Consider the following 15624-nt stretch of genomic DNA (forward strand, 5'->3'; position numbering starts at 1 on the left):
ACTTGCTGAGACGTATCCGACTCTTTTGTACTGTAGCCCACCAGGCTCCTCTGTCCTTGGAATTCTCCAGGCAAGAGTACTGGCGTGGGTTGCCATTTCCTTCTCCAGAGGAGCTTCCTGACCTGGGTCTCCTGCATTGCAGGCAGATTCTTTACTGTCTGAGCCATCAGTGAAACCCCGTAGAAGTGCCAGATAAATGGTAATGATTGCCATTGCTATTTCCTAGCTGCACCACGACCCCTCCCTCCTGTGGGCCTGGAAGTTGCAATCATCCTTGAGAAGGTAGATGAGGTCCTTGAGTGTGTGTTTCCCCCCTACTCCCCAGGCTTTGTGGAAGGGAAGTCTGGGAGGAAAGAGAAGCAGAGTCTTCTAAAACACACCCATCAGCAGACTTGGGCACAGAGCCCCATCCCCACAGAAACACACTCGCCGAGCCCACCCACTCCAGCCCACACCCAAAACTCACTCCCTCGGGCTCCTGCCACCCCCACCCTGGCTCGGAAACCTCCCCAGCCCCCACCCAAGTTGAAGACAGGGCCAGCCTTCTCCTGTGTGTCATGCAGCGCTTCTCCCCATCCTGGCTCCACACCCAGCCAGCCTCGCCCCGCTGTAATTACAGAGAGAGCTGAGGCCTCTCTGCCCGGTGTGACGTCAGCCTGAAGCTTCCAGCTCGATGATCTCACCCCGGTCACTTGGGATGCGGGTGCCGCCATCTCCCTCTCTCGGCCCATGAGGAAGGCCGCTCAGCACAGGCTTGTAGGTTCCGCCCCAGGCCCACCCCCTGCCCCAGCGGTGTGCCCAGGCTCCGCTTCCTGTTTCCTCACCTGCAGAATGGGCGTGGTGTCAGTGCCCGGGGTGCCTTTGTGAGATTTTAGGGCCATAACGTCTACCCCTGCGCAGCCTCGTGGCAGGTGCATAGGGGACAGTAGACGATGAGGATATTGTCATCCTCCATACTGTTATTTTTAGCAAACTGCCTCATGTGCGCCCTGCTTAATACTGAACTGATTTCTCAACCAATGACACACTGAATTCCTTAACCCCCCCCCCACCACACCCACCCCACACCACAAGGAAGGCAGGACCCAGACCCCAAGCCCACAGAGGGATCAATGGCAAGCCGCAGACTGCATACCAGCTGGGCACAGATCAAAGACAAACCCAAGCTCTAGGGGCGTTGAGGTCAAATAATTTACAAATTCATTCTCTGAGCTACCTGGAAGGGGCAGGGGAATCTAGAAAACAGACCCTCTCTGGGCTTGGAGTATCAGACCAGGCACCCTGCCTGAATACAGCACCTTTGATAATTGTCATGATTAACTGTCCTCACCATAAGAGAAGCTACCATTGGGTACCACTGCCCATGGCAGCTTCCTCATCTGTAAAATGGAGATCAGCGTGGTACCCTCACCTCAAGGGATTGATGGTGAAGATAAAGCAGGTTAATGTTTGTAAAGCATTTAGAACAGAGCCTGGCACCTAGCAAGCATTATGTAATGGAGAGTCAACATTGAAAATATGAAAGTGATGGTTTGCTAAATGTTTTAAGGAGGATGACACATCCGTCAGGAGGCTACTGTTACATCCACTTTACAGGTGGGAAAGCAGATAGTTCAGAGCCACCTGCGGAAGAATGTTATTCCCCTCACAAAGCAAGCACTGAGAGCCTGAGGATGCTAAAGGCTTGGAAGAGGGGAATGCAAACCAGGGCCATCTGCCTTCAAATCCACTGTGCTCCGGAGTCTCTCTCCTCCCCTTCCGCGGGTCCCCAGGGAGGAGGCAGGACGCAGCAGGCTCTGAGGAAGGTATTTCCAGAGGGTGACCTGAGCCCTCACCCAGGCAGGGTTATTAATAGCCGGGCCATAGTGCCCGGCTAGGGGCGGGCGGCTCCGGGGGAGAGAGCGGCAGGGAGGGCGGGGCTGAGCCGAGCCGGGGGAGGAGAGTCCGGAGAGGCGGAGGAGGCGCCTCCCAGCCCCCTGGGAGCCCAGCTGTCCCCCTCAGCGGATTCTCTGGGGCTGGTTCATCACCTCCGAATACTCCTGTGACAGGAGGCGTTTGCAAAACCCGCCTCCAGCCCAAGCAGCAATAAATAGAAGGCGCCCAGCCCACGAGAAGCAAGGAGAAGTTTCTAGGCCTGCGTCCCCGGGTTTATTAAAGCTCTGGGCTTCACTCGGTGGCTCTGGCTGGGAGCCTGGACGGCTTGGGCGGACAGTGGCGGCTGGCTGATCTCCTGTGAGGCTGTGTGGAGAGGGGTCCTTGAGAATTCTGCTGGACCAAACCAGAGGTGGCCTTCGGCGGCTGGAGTGTCTCTGGGGGCTCGGACCCCAGCCAAGTGTGTGCCTCTGTCCTTGGCAGTGGATGGTCCTGAATCTGAAGAATAAGCTTGGAAAGCCAGCGCACCCACCTCACCTTGCTGTGTGACCTTGGGCAGGTGGCTCCCTCTCTCTGAGCCTCTGTTTCCCCTTCCGCTCAGCAGCCACCATGGCTGACGGTCAGATGCCCTTCCCCTGCCACTACACCAGCCGCCGGCGCCGGGACCCCTTCCGGGACTCGCCCCTGTCCTCCCGCCTACTGGACGATGGCTTTGGCATGGACCCCTTCCCCGACGACTTGACTGCCTCTTGGCCTGACTGGGCCCTGCCTCGACTCTCCTCTGCCTGGCCGGGGACCCTGAGGTCGGGCATGGTGCCCCGGGGGCCCACTGCCATGACCAGATTTGGGGTGCCTGCCGAGGGCAGGAACCCCCCACCATTCCCCGGGGAGCCCTGGAAAGTGTGTGTCAACGTGCACAGCTTTAAGCCAGAGGAGCTGATGGTAAAGACCAAGGACGGATACGTGGAGGTGTCTGGTGAGTGGGGGAGGACAAGACGGAGAGAATGGGGGTGGAGGGAGGGGAGGGCCCAGCCCCGAAGAGCCAGGAGAACGCTCCCTTAGAGGGGACGCTATGACAGCATGACACAGGTGACTTCAGGGCTCAGGAATGCAACCCATAAAAGTTATCTTTACAGAAAAGCCCTTCTCTCCAGGCTCCCAGGAGAAATTTTAACCTTTGGGTGCAGCATCAACCAGCCAACAGGCAGGGAAATGGAAACCACACTGCCTGTTTTAACAGAGAAAATTTAATGTAAAGAATAATAGATATAGGGGTAAAAAAACAAAGAAGAAGCAGGGTTCATGCACCCCAACATCAAGACACAGTCCAGAAGGGGGTGTTTGTAACTAGCTCAGATTTCAAGGGAAACACCTTCCCCTTGTCCCACGCACATGAGGAAACTGAGGTATGATCGTGGTTACAAAGCTATGATGCGGTAACCTTGATTGAGCGCTTACTGTCCACCAGGCACCATGCTCAGTGCTTTACCTGTGGCATCTCAGTGAACACAATTGAAGAGGCAGGTCTTATCTGTCTCTTCTTTTTACAGATGAGGAAACTGAAGTGCAGAGAGGTTAAGTCAGGGAATAGGGGGGTCAGAAGCGAACTGATATGTGGAGCACCTACCAGGTGCCAAGGGCTACAGCCTTTCTATTCCTGCTCTCAACTCACTCCAGCCCTTAGAAGCGGAGGGGGCTGGTCCCATCTTACTGCTGAGGAAGCTGAGGCCCAGGCGGGAACTTCAAGGACACGCTGTGAGTCAGCAGCCGGCAGAGTCTGGGCCTGCCCACATCCCATCCTGGAAGAGGGGATGTTTGGGGGAACAGGAAAGAGGAGATGGAGGCTCAGTCCCTGTGAAGCAGGGCAGCCAGGGAAGAGCTTTCTGTCTCTTCCCTCCCAATTAACATTCTATTAAAAAGCAGGTTCCTGGCAAGCTCTACCGGCCGGAAAATCAATAAAAACCATTGCAAACAGGCTGGGCAGAGACAAGCCCCAGCAGAGCAGCCTTCGGGGGCGGGGTGGGGGTAAAGTTTCAAAGGCTCCCGGAGCAGAATTATAAACATCAGAAGCTCTGGAGGGTGTGGTGGGCTAGGAGGCACACTGGAGCATTATGCTGGCGGAGGGGGGCAGCCAGGGCTTCCTGCGTTGGCTGAGGAGCCAGACATCTGAAACCACTTCTCTGTGCTTTGCTTCCTTATCTGGAAATTGGGGTTCAAATGGCTGCACCGCCTGAGGACTGTTGTCTTAAATGAGACAACACATGTGAAGTGCGTACAAAAAACGACGCGTGTAGAGTGCGTACACAATGCCTAGAACATACGGGATCGGTACTATTGCTATTGTTATGTTATTAAAATGCTGGGCACAAAGTAAGGCCCCAATTCATATATGCATACATACGTGAATGCTTGCTAGATGCTCTCTGAGACCTGGGCTCAAATCCCGCCACCACTGTTTATGCTCTCTGGGTGGATATGCACAATAAAGTCTTCTCACTGTTCTGAGCCTCAGTTTACCCATCTAAAGAATGGGGGTAAATAATATCCAACTGGCAAGGCTGTAGGGAAGATGAAATATGCACAGTCTATGATAATAAATGCAGAGTGTCTGTAAGATGGAGCTGAAAATGTCTGCCTGGTACTCTACAAACAAGGTGATTATTATCACCGCTCCTCCTGTCTTTGTTTTAATTAGGGTTTCAGAAACTTCCACCCCTGGGTGGAGGGTCTCCCATACCCTCCAGGAGACCTTTGTCCAACCTGGAGGACTTTTTCTTTCATCTTCCTTGCTAGATAGGGTCTGGGAGTTCCAGGCTGAGATCCCATCTGAGTGCCTTACTAATCCAAGAGGCTCCGAGTAGTCACAGAGCCTCAGCTTCCACATCTGTAAAATGGGGTCCCTGGGGGCTTAAATAAGACAAAAACAGACAATGCCTTTTTAGGTTGAAAATGCTTCACAGCTGTACACTTAGCAACTTTGACTTGACAGAATGCCAATGCCCTGAGAGTACATACTAAGATTCTTATAATAGGGATTTTAAAAATCAAATTGACATCCTGGGCTCCATTTAAAAAGCAATTTTCAAGGGACGTGGGAAGTCAGACCAGTCTCCCCTCCTACCTCACTTAATGACACACCCATTTTTCCTCAAACTCTTCATGAAGGGCACTGTGATTTTAAAGGCTGACATGTGTTGGCTCACTGATTCCTCACATGGACTTCTGAGGAAATATGCATAGATTTGATACACCCACTTTACAGTTGAGGAAACTGAGGCCTAGACACAGTCACCTGAGACCATCTGCGTCTTCATAACAAGGTCAGAAATTCAAAGCTAAGCCTGCTTAGACAGTTCAGAATCAGGATGACAGGATCTGCTTCTAATTGAGTGGCCTGGGGCAAATCCTACCACGTCTTGGGCCTAACATGTACCCTTGGTTTTATAAGATGTTGGACTAGATCAGTATTTGCCAAATGTCATGTTTTAAGATATCATTAGGAGTCTAATAAATGGAGGGAGGAGTTCCAGGATTTTCAAAGGTACCATATGAAGCAAAATTACAAACAGGTCTCCTTACTGCAGGACTTATCAGAGCCTTGAATTTGCTAATATAGTTTATGAATCTCTGAAAGGCGGCCCTGTCTTATCTAACCACATAGGAGTGTCTAGGTCCAGGGAAGTGTTTGGAAATTGCTAGACTAGATGATTTCCATCATGCCTCACACACACCCCTCCCCCACCCCATAGTCACCAGCCAAGAAATGTTCTTTTCATGGGTCACTGGGCCAGGCTCTGACGGAGGAAGGAACTGGAAAGCCCCAAGGCTTTATTCCACCCCTTTCCGTTAATCCCGGGGCCTCTGCCTTCCCTGGAAGCAGCACCTTCTTTCTTCAGCTGGGCCGGTGGCTTTCCCTGAAATGCTGATGCTGCTCCTTGGCAGCTACACTTCTCAGAGGCTGTGAGGGGCCTCTGGCTTCCCCTGGCCTCTAGATAAGTTCTTTCTCCTTTATTTTTTAAAGAATCATAATAATTGCTTTTTTTTTTTTTTTTTTTCTATTTACAAAAAAATGTTCTATGGTAGAAAATGTAGGTAGGAAAGCAAAATTAAAAAGTTAAAAATCACTCATAATACTTAAGCTGTCCCAATAAATAGATATTCAAATAACATGCAAATTAAGCTTCAACTGGAGCCTCTTAGCAACACCCTCTTTCTAACAGGTTAACTCCCTCCCCCAGTCCCCTTCATGGAGCTGCCTTTGCTCAAAGATCCTCCCCCTAACCCCAGTACTCTATTTTCAGAGCATTGACAGAGGGATTTCGTTTCTGAGGACCAGTTCTTTCCTCAAATATCAAAATAAGCCAGAAGCAGCCCCCTTTTATAATGTTTGAAGCAATTCTGTGATTCATTCTCACTGGCTCCTCACAGTACCCAATAATTAGGAAGTTGTTGTCACTACCACTGAGGCGCAGAGAAGAGGAGCAAAGTGCTAGGAGATGTCAGAGCAGACTCAAACCCCAGCCTACACCCCTGCCTCGGAGTCTGTGCGCCAGCACTTCCAAGCTGTGTGACCTTGGGCGCATCACTTAACCTCTCTGAACTTCCATTTCCCCATCCACAAAATGGTAACGCTTTCTAAGGTTTTTGTGAAAGATTAAGAGTTGGTATCAGTAAGGTGCTCAGAACAGTGGTAGACACCAAGAAAGCACAATATAAAGAGTTTGCTATTATTATTCTTACCATCATCATCATTGTTGTTTGTTACTGCCAGGATATCAAGTGTGCAAAAGGGCTGAGTCAGAGGCACTGGCCTGTCCCCAGGGGAAGCAGGTCTCTGGAGGCCCAGGCTTTGGAGAGTGGACCAGGGGACAGGCAGTGTTCCTTTGGCCACGGGCCTGTATCAGAACTGGGCAGCTGGTGGTCACAAACTTGGCAGGTCAGAATAAACTCTCCAAGCTCCAAGAGCAGCTCATTCGCAGAAGAGTGTGTTCTGGTTAGGCAGACACTCATGTTTAAAAATGAATTCCTATAAATGTTCCCCTTTCTGCCCAGCCAGTAGGAGACTACACTGATGCAGCCTTTCCTGAGGGAAATTTAGCGACATACAGAGCAAGCCTTCAGAATTCTAGAACATGGAATTTATCCTAGGAAGTCAGTCAGGCTGGGTGTGACAATCTAACTATAAGAATGTTCAGTGCAGTGAGGTTCTTTCCAACGTCGGAAACCCTCTCAGTACCCCACAGCCAAGGATTGGCTGAATGAATTTATATTTCCCTGTAGCCATTAAAAGTCATGTTGTCAACAAATATATACCTATTGCTGATTCATGTTGATGTTTGGCAGAAACCAACACAATTCTGTAAAGCATTTATCCTTCAATTAAAAAATAAATTAATTCTTTTAAAAGTCATGTTGTCAACAAATAGTTGCTATAATATGGAAAAATAATTATAATGGGTCAGCAAGAGAGAAAAATAAGTTCCAGACATAACATACAATATGATTTTTGATAAAATAGATGATATACATCTATGTTATATAACATGTATGCATTCTTAGTAACAGAAAAATCTAGAACATATACAAAAATGTATTTTTCTTGGGGTGATGCAATTATGGAGGGTTTTGATTGTCTTTTCTTTCTATATTTTCAAACATACACATGCGTTGTAATCAGAAAAGGTTATTAATAAAGGAATAATGAATAATAAAAAGGTAATGAATAATGTAATCACCTATAAATTATCAGCTTAAAATCTTGACTGCAGCAAGACATTGTATTACACAAGGTTATTTACAGTCTAGATTCCAAAGCCCCTCAGAAGGGTGTCCCTAGGTAAATGAGCATTCTCGGCCCTGCAGTGCAGCCCCACAAATGAGGAGTGAATAATAATAGGAGCCTAATGACTCTGCTCTGCTCGGGGAAGGCAATAGCACCTCACTCCAGTACTCTTGCCTGGAAAATCCTGTGGACGGAGGAGCCTGGTAGGCTGCTGTCCATGGGGTCGCTATGAGTCAGACACGACTGAGCGACTTCACTTTCACCTTTCATTTTCATGCATTGGAGAAGGAAATGGCAACCACTCCAGTATTCTTGCCTGGAGAATCCCAGGGATGGGGGAGCCTGGTGGGCTGCTGTCTATGGGGTCGCCCAGAGTCGTCACGACTGAAGCGACTTAGCAGCAGCAGCAGCAATGACTCTGCTGGGGTATAATCCGCTTTGTTTAAAGAGAAATTAGAGACATTCTGTCCCTTAAAAACAGAACAAAAAACAAAGACCCAAGAGTGGGGAGGGGCCAAAGGGTTCAGAATTTGTTACATAAATTGCAACATGACAGCCAGTCTGCCTAAGCCCTCTTGTAATTTCATATTTTTACTTCCTAAGGGAAGGAAAAAAGCCCTTGTCTGCCAACCGGGAGGAGGAGGGGGCAGGTGGAATTTCACATTCATGTCTCATTTCTCAGGAAAACACCCTTTGGGTGTTTTCTGTTTTGTTTTTGGAGATGATGCAATATTTCCAGGCAGTTCTTTCAGGACTAGGTACAGATAATGGGGTTCAAAGAACTAACTGGAAGCTGGAACAGGCAGAGGGGCATCGGAACTTAGTCCTCGGCTTAGTGACCAAGAGTTGGTTCTGAGGCCTGGGCTGCCACACAGTTGCTGGGTGAGCTCAGACCCATCCCCGGGCCTGAATTTTCCCATCGGTAATAGGGAGAAAAGAAGCCCATTCTCAGAGCTGGGAAAGGACTCTGTGCGTTAGAAAGCCCAGGGGGCTGGCAAACCAGCCTGACTGTATCATCTCACTCATTCTGGGATGTTGGCCTCAAGCATCTCCTGCCTGGTTAGGAGCAAAGGGTGAGATGTGAGATTTAGAAGGTGCAGTGCAAGGTCTTAGAAGACAGGACGCCATCCCTGTGATTTCCTGAGTCTTAACTCCTAATCATCTACAATTCACGGTCAAGGCCTCCTGACCTCCCATTGTCATACTGCATCTTCACAACAGCCTGGGAGGTGGTTTCAAGAGGGTCGGCTTATCAGAGGAGGGACCAGAGGCTCCAACAGTTACTGGAGCCTCTAGACCAAGCCCCAGGCCACACCGGAGGCCAGGGCAGGATTCCCACCCAAGCGGAGTCCTGAATGATGCCCGTGGGATGCAGACGCTGACTTGTGACTTTCCTCTCCCTTCCAGGTAAACACGAGGAGAAGCAGCAAGAGGGTGGCATCGTTTCCAAGAACTTCACAAAGAAAATCCAGTAAGTAACCTGGCAGTTGGATTTCAGGGGAGGATTGGAGTTGGGGCGGCATGCCTGGGACCCCGCTTGGGCATCTCTCCTTCAAGAGACCCACCCTGGGGCAGGGAATTGAACCCTGTGAGAAGTTAAACAAACCCTGCAGTGGGTTCCCAGAAATAGGGGTGCCATCTCATCTTCTCAGTGCCCTGCGAGGTGGGATTAACAATCTCGTTTTGTAGATGAAGAATCCAAGAATAGGAGAGGCAAGACCACTTGTCCATGATTCCGTGGAAATCGGGGTACTCACCCACCCACGTGATATGATGCCCCCAAATTCCAAATAGACTCTCTGGAGGGTTGCTTGCTCCAAGTCTCCCAAGGCCTTCCCTAGGGCGCCCGTAAGAATTAGGCTGGAAGGTGTCCTGCTGTCTTAGTGACTCACTACCTAGAAGGGTTCTAAGGCTGAGAGATTGGGAGAAAGGAAGGACCAGTTTTGCCAAGGGGAGTGAGAAGGGCTGAGACTGGGGCATTATGCAAGTAGCAGGAAGACCACCACCGGGCTGAGCCAAGCAATCGAAGACAGACAGACAGACGGAGGCACTGATGGCAATACCAGCAGGGAGAAGAGACTCACAGCGAAGTGCCAGTGGCTGGCTGCTTCACAGACACCTCGTCCCCCTAAATGGCTCTCCTCCCTTCTGTGCACTCCTGGCTCCAAAGTCCCTTTCTAGTCCCATTTCACCTTTGCAGCAAAGGTATGCAGTGGGGAAAAGAGACAATACCCTCCTTGTATTATGGGGAAACTAAATCTCCCAGAGGCGAAGGGATACACCCAGGGTCCTTAAAATGAGCATTCGTAACAGCCCCAAACAGACCCTTGAACTCTTGAGTTCACTGTATTCAGTTCTTGAGCAAGGAATGCCCTTTCCTCATTCATAAAAGGGAGGGATGCTGAGCCCTGTGGAGTTACCCACAAAGGGAATGAGATCGCAGCTCGTGATGGGCACACAGCAGGTCGCCATAAGTGTCAGTTTGTTCTTACTACTGTTGTTGTTATTAGATCTTAACCCCTCCCCTCACCCCAGTAAAGTGTCTGGACAGATGGCACAGGCTAAATTCTGAGGCTGCTTTCAGCTTGAAGATTCCGCAGTGCTGTCTCTCTCCTGCCATGTGCCCATTCCTAACCCACCAGGCGTCTCCAGAGTACTCAACAGCCTGCAGACACTTCCTGATAAGGCAAACGCCGAATGCTTTTTCTCCCTGGCTGGCCTGCCATCACCAATACCCACACCTTCCCCTAGTACCACAGCCAGATCAGACGTTGCTGAGAGGGGAGAGATGGGGAGAGAGGAGAGAGATGGGAGGGGAGCGAGAGGGCTGATGTTTCTTTTAAGAGACTGAAATAAGGTCTCAGGATGGAGTCACAGGCAAGTCAAAGCTGTGAAAGGGACTGAGCCAGAAAGTCAGCAAATTCATCATCTCTAAAGACAGCCATTTTCATGGATCTCCCCATCTCTGAGACCTCTGGGAAAAGACAGCTTGCTGTGAGTTACTTGACCAGATAGAAATGCCTAAAGCTGCCGGAAGCAGAGCCACTACTCAAATGGGGCTCGGCAGCTGAGCTGGGCTGGTTTTTTACAATATTGAACTAATCATGGCCAGGACCACCCTCCCCCCAGAGGCTCTCCTTGGTCACTTGGCCATCGTGATGCTGTTCGAGAACCCTCCAAACCTCCCCGCCTTCCAACAACCAAAGAGCCCCCAGGACCCTCCTCCATCACCATGGAATGGATCCATCCATTCTAGTTGGTCAATGTCCAGCTGTGCCAGTCATTAAATATTTTGAATCTCGCTTCTGGGTGTAGGGAGTCCTGGCGCCACGACTGAGTGGGTGACTTGGAGCGACATGCTAAACTGCTCTGGGCTTCTGTTCCACCTTCCCTTAGGATGGGGAGTGAGAGAATGTGTACAGACCCAGTGCCCAGCCCATGGGGACTAATCTTACTAGAGACTCAGCAAGACTGGAATCACACAAGAGCAGCTGGGAGTCCTGAGACCTCCTGGCCCTGCCCTTACTCCATCACCAAGCAGTGGGACTGGGGTTTGGAACGGCCCTGGCCCCATCTCAGAGGTCTCATTGCCTCCCCCAGGAGATACTCCAGTCATTAGAGTTTAGGGAAGCTCCTTAAACCCAGCTGAGGCCTTTGGAGATTTCCTCCCAGACGCAATGCTCCAGCCATCTGCCTTGCCCACAGGTAGAAATTCTTCCCAATACACACATCCCCTTGGGAAAGACCCTGTTTTGACTGGATGAGGGAGAGACTGGAATTTGCAAGTCAGGTCCAGTGCAGGGCAAAGACTGGAGACGGGGGCTTTTCCACACCTCCCTGGAGTGAGAGACCAGGGAATGCGGGAAGTCATCAACGGAGGATGCCCAGAACCAAAGCAGACTTTAGTGTCTTTGCTCCACAGCTTCCCCGGTATCTGATCTGCCATTTGCAGCCCGCTGTGGTGTATTAAGAGCCAGGTTAAGAGGTGTAGAGGTTTGGGACTTCCCTGGTGGTATAGTGGTTAGGAGTCTGTGCTTCCAATGCAAGTGGTGTGGGTTCAATCCCTGATTGGGAAACTAAGATCCCACAGGATACAGCCAGTAAATAAGTAAGCATCTAATGCAAGCTCTGAGGATAGTTAAAAAAAAATTTCTTAATTGAAAACTCATTCCATAGACAGGACACGAGACAATGGTGCGTTTTTTTTTTTTTTTAAGATGTAGAGGTTTAATTTTATGCCATCTTTAAAAGAATCCTATAGAGTAGGTATTGGGCTTCCCAGGTAGTGCTAGGGGTAAAGAACCCACCTGCCAATTCAGAAGACATAAGAGACGCAAGTTCGATCTCTGGGTTGGGAAGATTCCCCTGGAGGAGGGCATGGCAAGCCTCTTCAGTATTCTTGCCTGGAGAAGCCCAGGGACAGAGGAGCCTGGCGAGCTACAGTCCATAGGATCACAAAGAGTCTGACATAACTGAAGTAACTTTTAGCACAGCACGCAGAGAGCTGGTATTTTTAAGCTCATCTCGTGGCTGAGAAAACTGAGGCTCAGAGGTTGACAGGACTCAGTCAAGGTCACGTGGCCATAACAGGCAGGTGTGGGACTTGCACACAGGTCTCCCCGTCTGCAAAGCCCGTGGACTTCCTTCTTGGTTGTGTGTGTGTGTGCTGTCACTTCAGTTGTGTCCGACTCTTTGCAACCCCATGGACTGTAGCCCACCAGGCTCCTCTGTCCGTGGGATTCTCCAGGCAAGAATACTGGAGTGAGTTGCCATGCCCTCCTCCAGGGGATCTTCCCCACCCAGGGATCTATCCCCTGCGTCTCTTATGTCTCCTGCATTGGCAGGCAGGTTCTTTACCACTAGCGCCACCTGGGAAGCCCTCCTACTTGGATAGGAGAGACCAAATGAGTCATTCACAAACCATCTTCAATTATATTTTTGCCTTCTATGCTTATGTCCCTATACTATTATTTACTTGTGATTTTTTTTTCTTTTCAATCAACCCGCTTTTGATAAGGTTCAGTTCTCATCAGTCAAACATTCATTCACTCAAGAAGCCAATTGTGGAATAAACCCAAAGCAAAATGTGGTTAAATTCTGACTAGACAGTGTTGCCTGCCTGAGGGCCTAAGTCATAGATCTGCTCTTTCTTTGTTAAAAGAGAGAAAATATGAAGAGATGGTAGAAGCTGAGGTGTTAAAGACATGTTAACACAGAGCTGAGGCTTTCCCTTAGTTTTAAATGAAAGGATTTAGTTTCTTTAGGTTCAATCACCATAGATCTTCCCACCGGTTTCATTGAACCTCGTCCCTTTTGCAAGAGGACCGAGGAGGAATAGTTCTCCCACCAAGTGGGTTCAACATAGAGGCCACCTGGTAAGAGCCCTTGAATAAGTCTGTTCCCATATTGGGGCCTTAGTTTCCCCATGTGTAATATGGGAACATTGTCCTGGATAGTCGATAGCCTTTTGGCTGCTGACATTTCATGGGTCAATGATGATGCTAAAATAGTCACAGTTATCAAGGTGCCCCACTTGTACACCTGATGCCTACAATGACAGTGTGGAAGCTAATGCCCCTTGAGCACTTCCTATATGCTAGGCACTGTGTAACCTTTGCTTTCATCATCCTATATAATTCTCACACCACCCTAAAAGATAGGTGCTGTTTTAAACCACCTTCTCCTATAAGGAAATAAGGTCAGAGAGGTGAGATCACTAACCCAAGATCACACAGTCAGGAAGAGGTGTGATTTGAACTCCCGCCTGCCTGCCTGTGAAGTCCATGCTTATGGACCATGGCTGCCCTGTCATAAGTCCCAGATGCCCTAGGGGTTGGCGTGTAAAGGATTGGCGTGTAAAGAGTCAGCCCATCCCCCCAGCCGAGAGTGGTGGTGGTTTGGTCGCTAAGTCATGTCCGACTCTTGTGACCCCATGGACTGTAGCCTGCCAGGCTCCTCTGTCCTTGGGATTCTCCAGGCAAGAATACTGGAGTGGGTTGCCATTAGGGAGGTCCAAACTTTTGGCCTTGTCTCTACCTCAGAGGTTTGGCTTGGCAGTTGCCCAAGTTCCCTCTCTCTCCCACCCTTCCCTGCGGGCTCCTTGTTAATCAGGAACCTCCTTGGTAGATGCAGTTCATGTGGCTACAGGTGGCTGTTCACAGCAAAAAAACCTCCCCAACCCCTGCAGGAAGGGTCCTGCCCGTGACCAGCATGGGCTCACTTTACTGCCTGGTTCTTCCATCAAGACCCCTGCATTTACAACAGGTAGAAGCAGCCTAGACCGGTGGGAAGATCTGTGGTGACTGAACCTTCTGGCTTTCCCTACCATGGACTTTTTTTTCAAAAGTCTGGTGCCTGGGAGGGGAGGCGGAGGAGTGTCATGATCAGCTCCTCTTGAGTTTGGAGACCAGGATTCCAATTCTCTTCTCATGTGCTGCTTGCCAGCTATGTTACCTTGGGCAAATCAGTTCACCTCTCTGATCTCAATCGCCTCATCTGTATATTAGGGATAGTAATGGAACTGCCTGGTGGGATTATTATTTTTATAACAATAATGATTATGATTATGATCATTACATTTCTTGTGTTGATAATAATAATAAATAATAATTATGTTTGATCATAATCCCACCAGGCAATATCAAAAATATTTTCTTTCAATTGAATAAAAGAATGTTTGGCTGTATTAAAAATAATAAACGAACCTTGTATTTTCCCTAGGCTTCCTGCAGAGGTGGATCCTGTGACAGTGTTTGCCTCCCTTTCCCCAGAAGGCCTGCTGATTATCGAAGCTCCCCAGGTTCCCCCTTACTCACCGTTTGGAGAGAGCAGCTTCAACAACGAGCTTCCTCAAGATGGCCAGGAAGTCACCTGTACCTGAGACCCCGGTCCTGGCCCTTCCTTGTTCCCTCCCCAACCCCTGGGCTTCTCTGATTCCAGGATACATTACTATAGCTGAACTCATAGATTTAGTGTGGCTAAAATGTTGGGGGTCGGGGTGGATTGACCAGATTCCCTGGATAGTGTTAGTAGTAGGTTTTTCTGCAAGATGGCGCAATTGACAGGTCATGCTCCGTTGCATTAGGCCAAAATGCTGGAAGTTTTCCTTTCTCTACCTTTTCTATCATGATGAAAATGTTGCACATTTTACAGTTGCGAAACAAATAAAAGGGGACATAACATTTCACTTTGTATCTTATCTTGCCGCTATTGCAAGAGTTGCTTTTCTCTGGGGACCGGGATTCCCATTCTGGGCTCCCAATGTCCATACCTGCCCCTTGGTTTGGTTGATGGAGCCCTCGTAGCTCACCCCACAGTGTTTCTGCAGCCCTGGTTCACAAAGGGTTATAGACAGGTCTTATATCCCCATATGGGATTTATCCAACAACTCAAGAAAGCAGACAGTGCCGTGTGCCCTCTACCCAGGCATTTATAGCATGTTCCCAAGCTGGCACTCTCCAAGGACTTTAGAAGTCCTTTAGTTTATTCTCTGGTTAAAGTCCCCCCTTTCTTGTGTCTCCTATGTCCAAGTCGGGATTTTTACAGAGGGGGCTGTCTCCAGACAGCTCCACCAGGAACCAAGCAAAGGCCAAATAGTTTGGCAGGCAGGCTAGTGGTATTGTGTATATGGGTGGGACGTGTGTGTCATTGTTATTTGAATTGTGCTGTTGTTTAGGGAAAATAACAGTAAACAATAATAAAAGGAACTGATGTTATTAGCCGTGTGTGTTGTTTTGATGGGAACTAAATGCTGTACCACTTAGACATGCAACATCAATTAGGGGCACTTGTGGTTGTAAATAATAATGCTCAATGCATTGTGGCTTAAATGACATAAATATCTTAACTTTACAGGAAGTTTAGAAATGAGTGATTTCAGATTACTTTTTCAGCTGTTATGCACCAAGAACCCAGAGTCTTTCTGTTGTTTTTCTCTGCCATCTCTGATGAGTCTACAAGTTCTAGCCTCA

General features: G+C 49.1%; 1 protein-coding gene across 1 annotated transcript; it reads left to right on the plus strand.

Moving 5' to 3' along the window:
- Nucleotides 1–1966: 1966 nt before the first annotated feature.
- Nucleotides 1967–15369, plus strand: HSPB8 (heat shock protein family B (small) member 8). Its single transcript, XM_061141892.1, has 3 exons — nucleotides 1967–2848; nucleotides 9062–9125; nucleotides 14375–15369. The coding sequence occupies exons 1-3, from the start codon at nucleotides 2482–2484 to the stop codon at nucleotides 14532–14534; spliced, it is 591 nt and encodes a 196-aa protein (XP_060997875.1). The 5' UTR covers nucleotides 1967–2481; the 3' UTR covers nucleotides 14535–15369.
- The last annotated feature ends 255 nt before the right edge of the window (nucleotides 15370–15624 follow it).

Source organism: Dama dama, chromosome 5 (assembly GCF_033118175.1).
Source record: "Dama dama isolate Ldn47 chromosome 5, ASM3311817v1, whole genome shotgun sequence".
Lineage (NCBI taxonomy): Eukaryota > Metazoa > Chordata > Mammalia > Artiodactyla > Cervidae > Dama > Dama dama.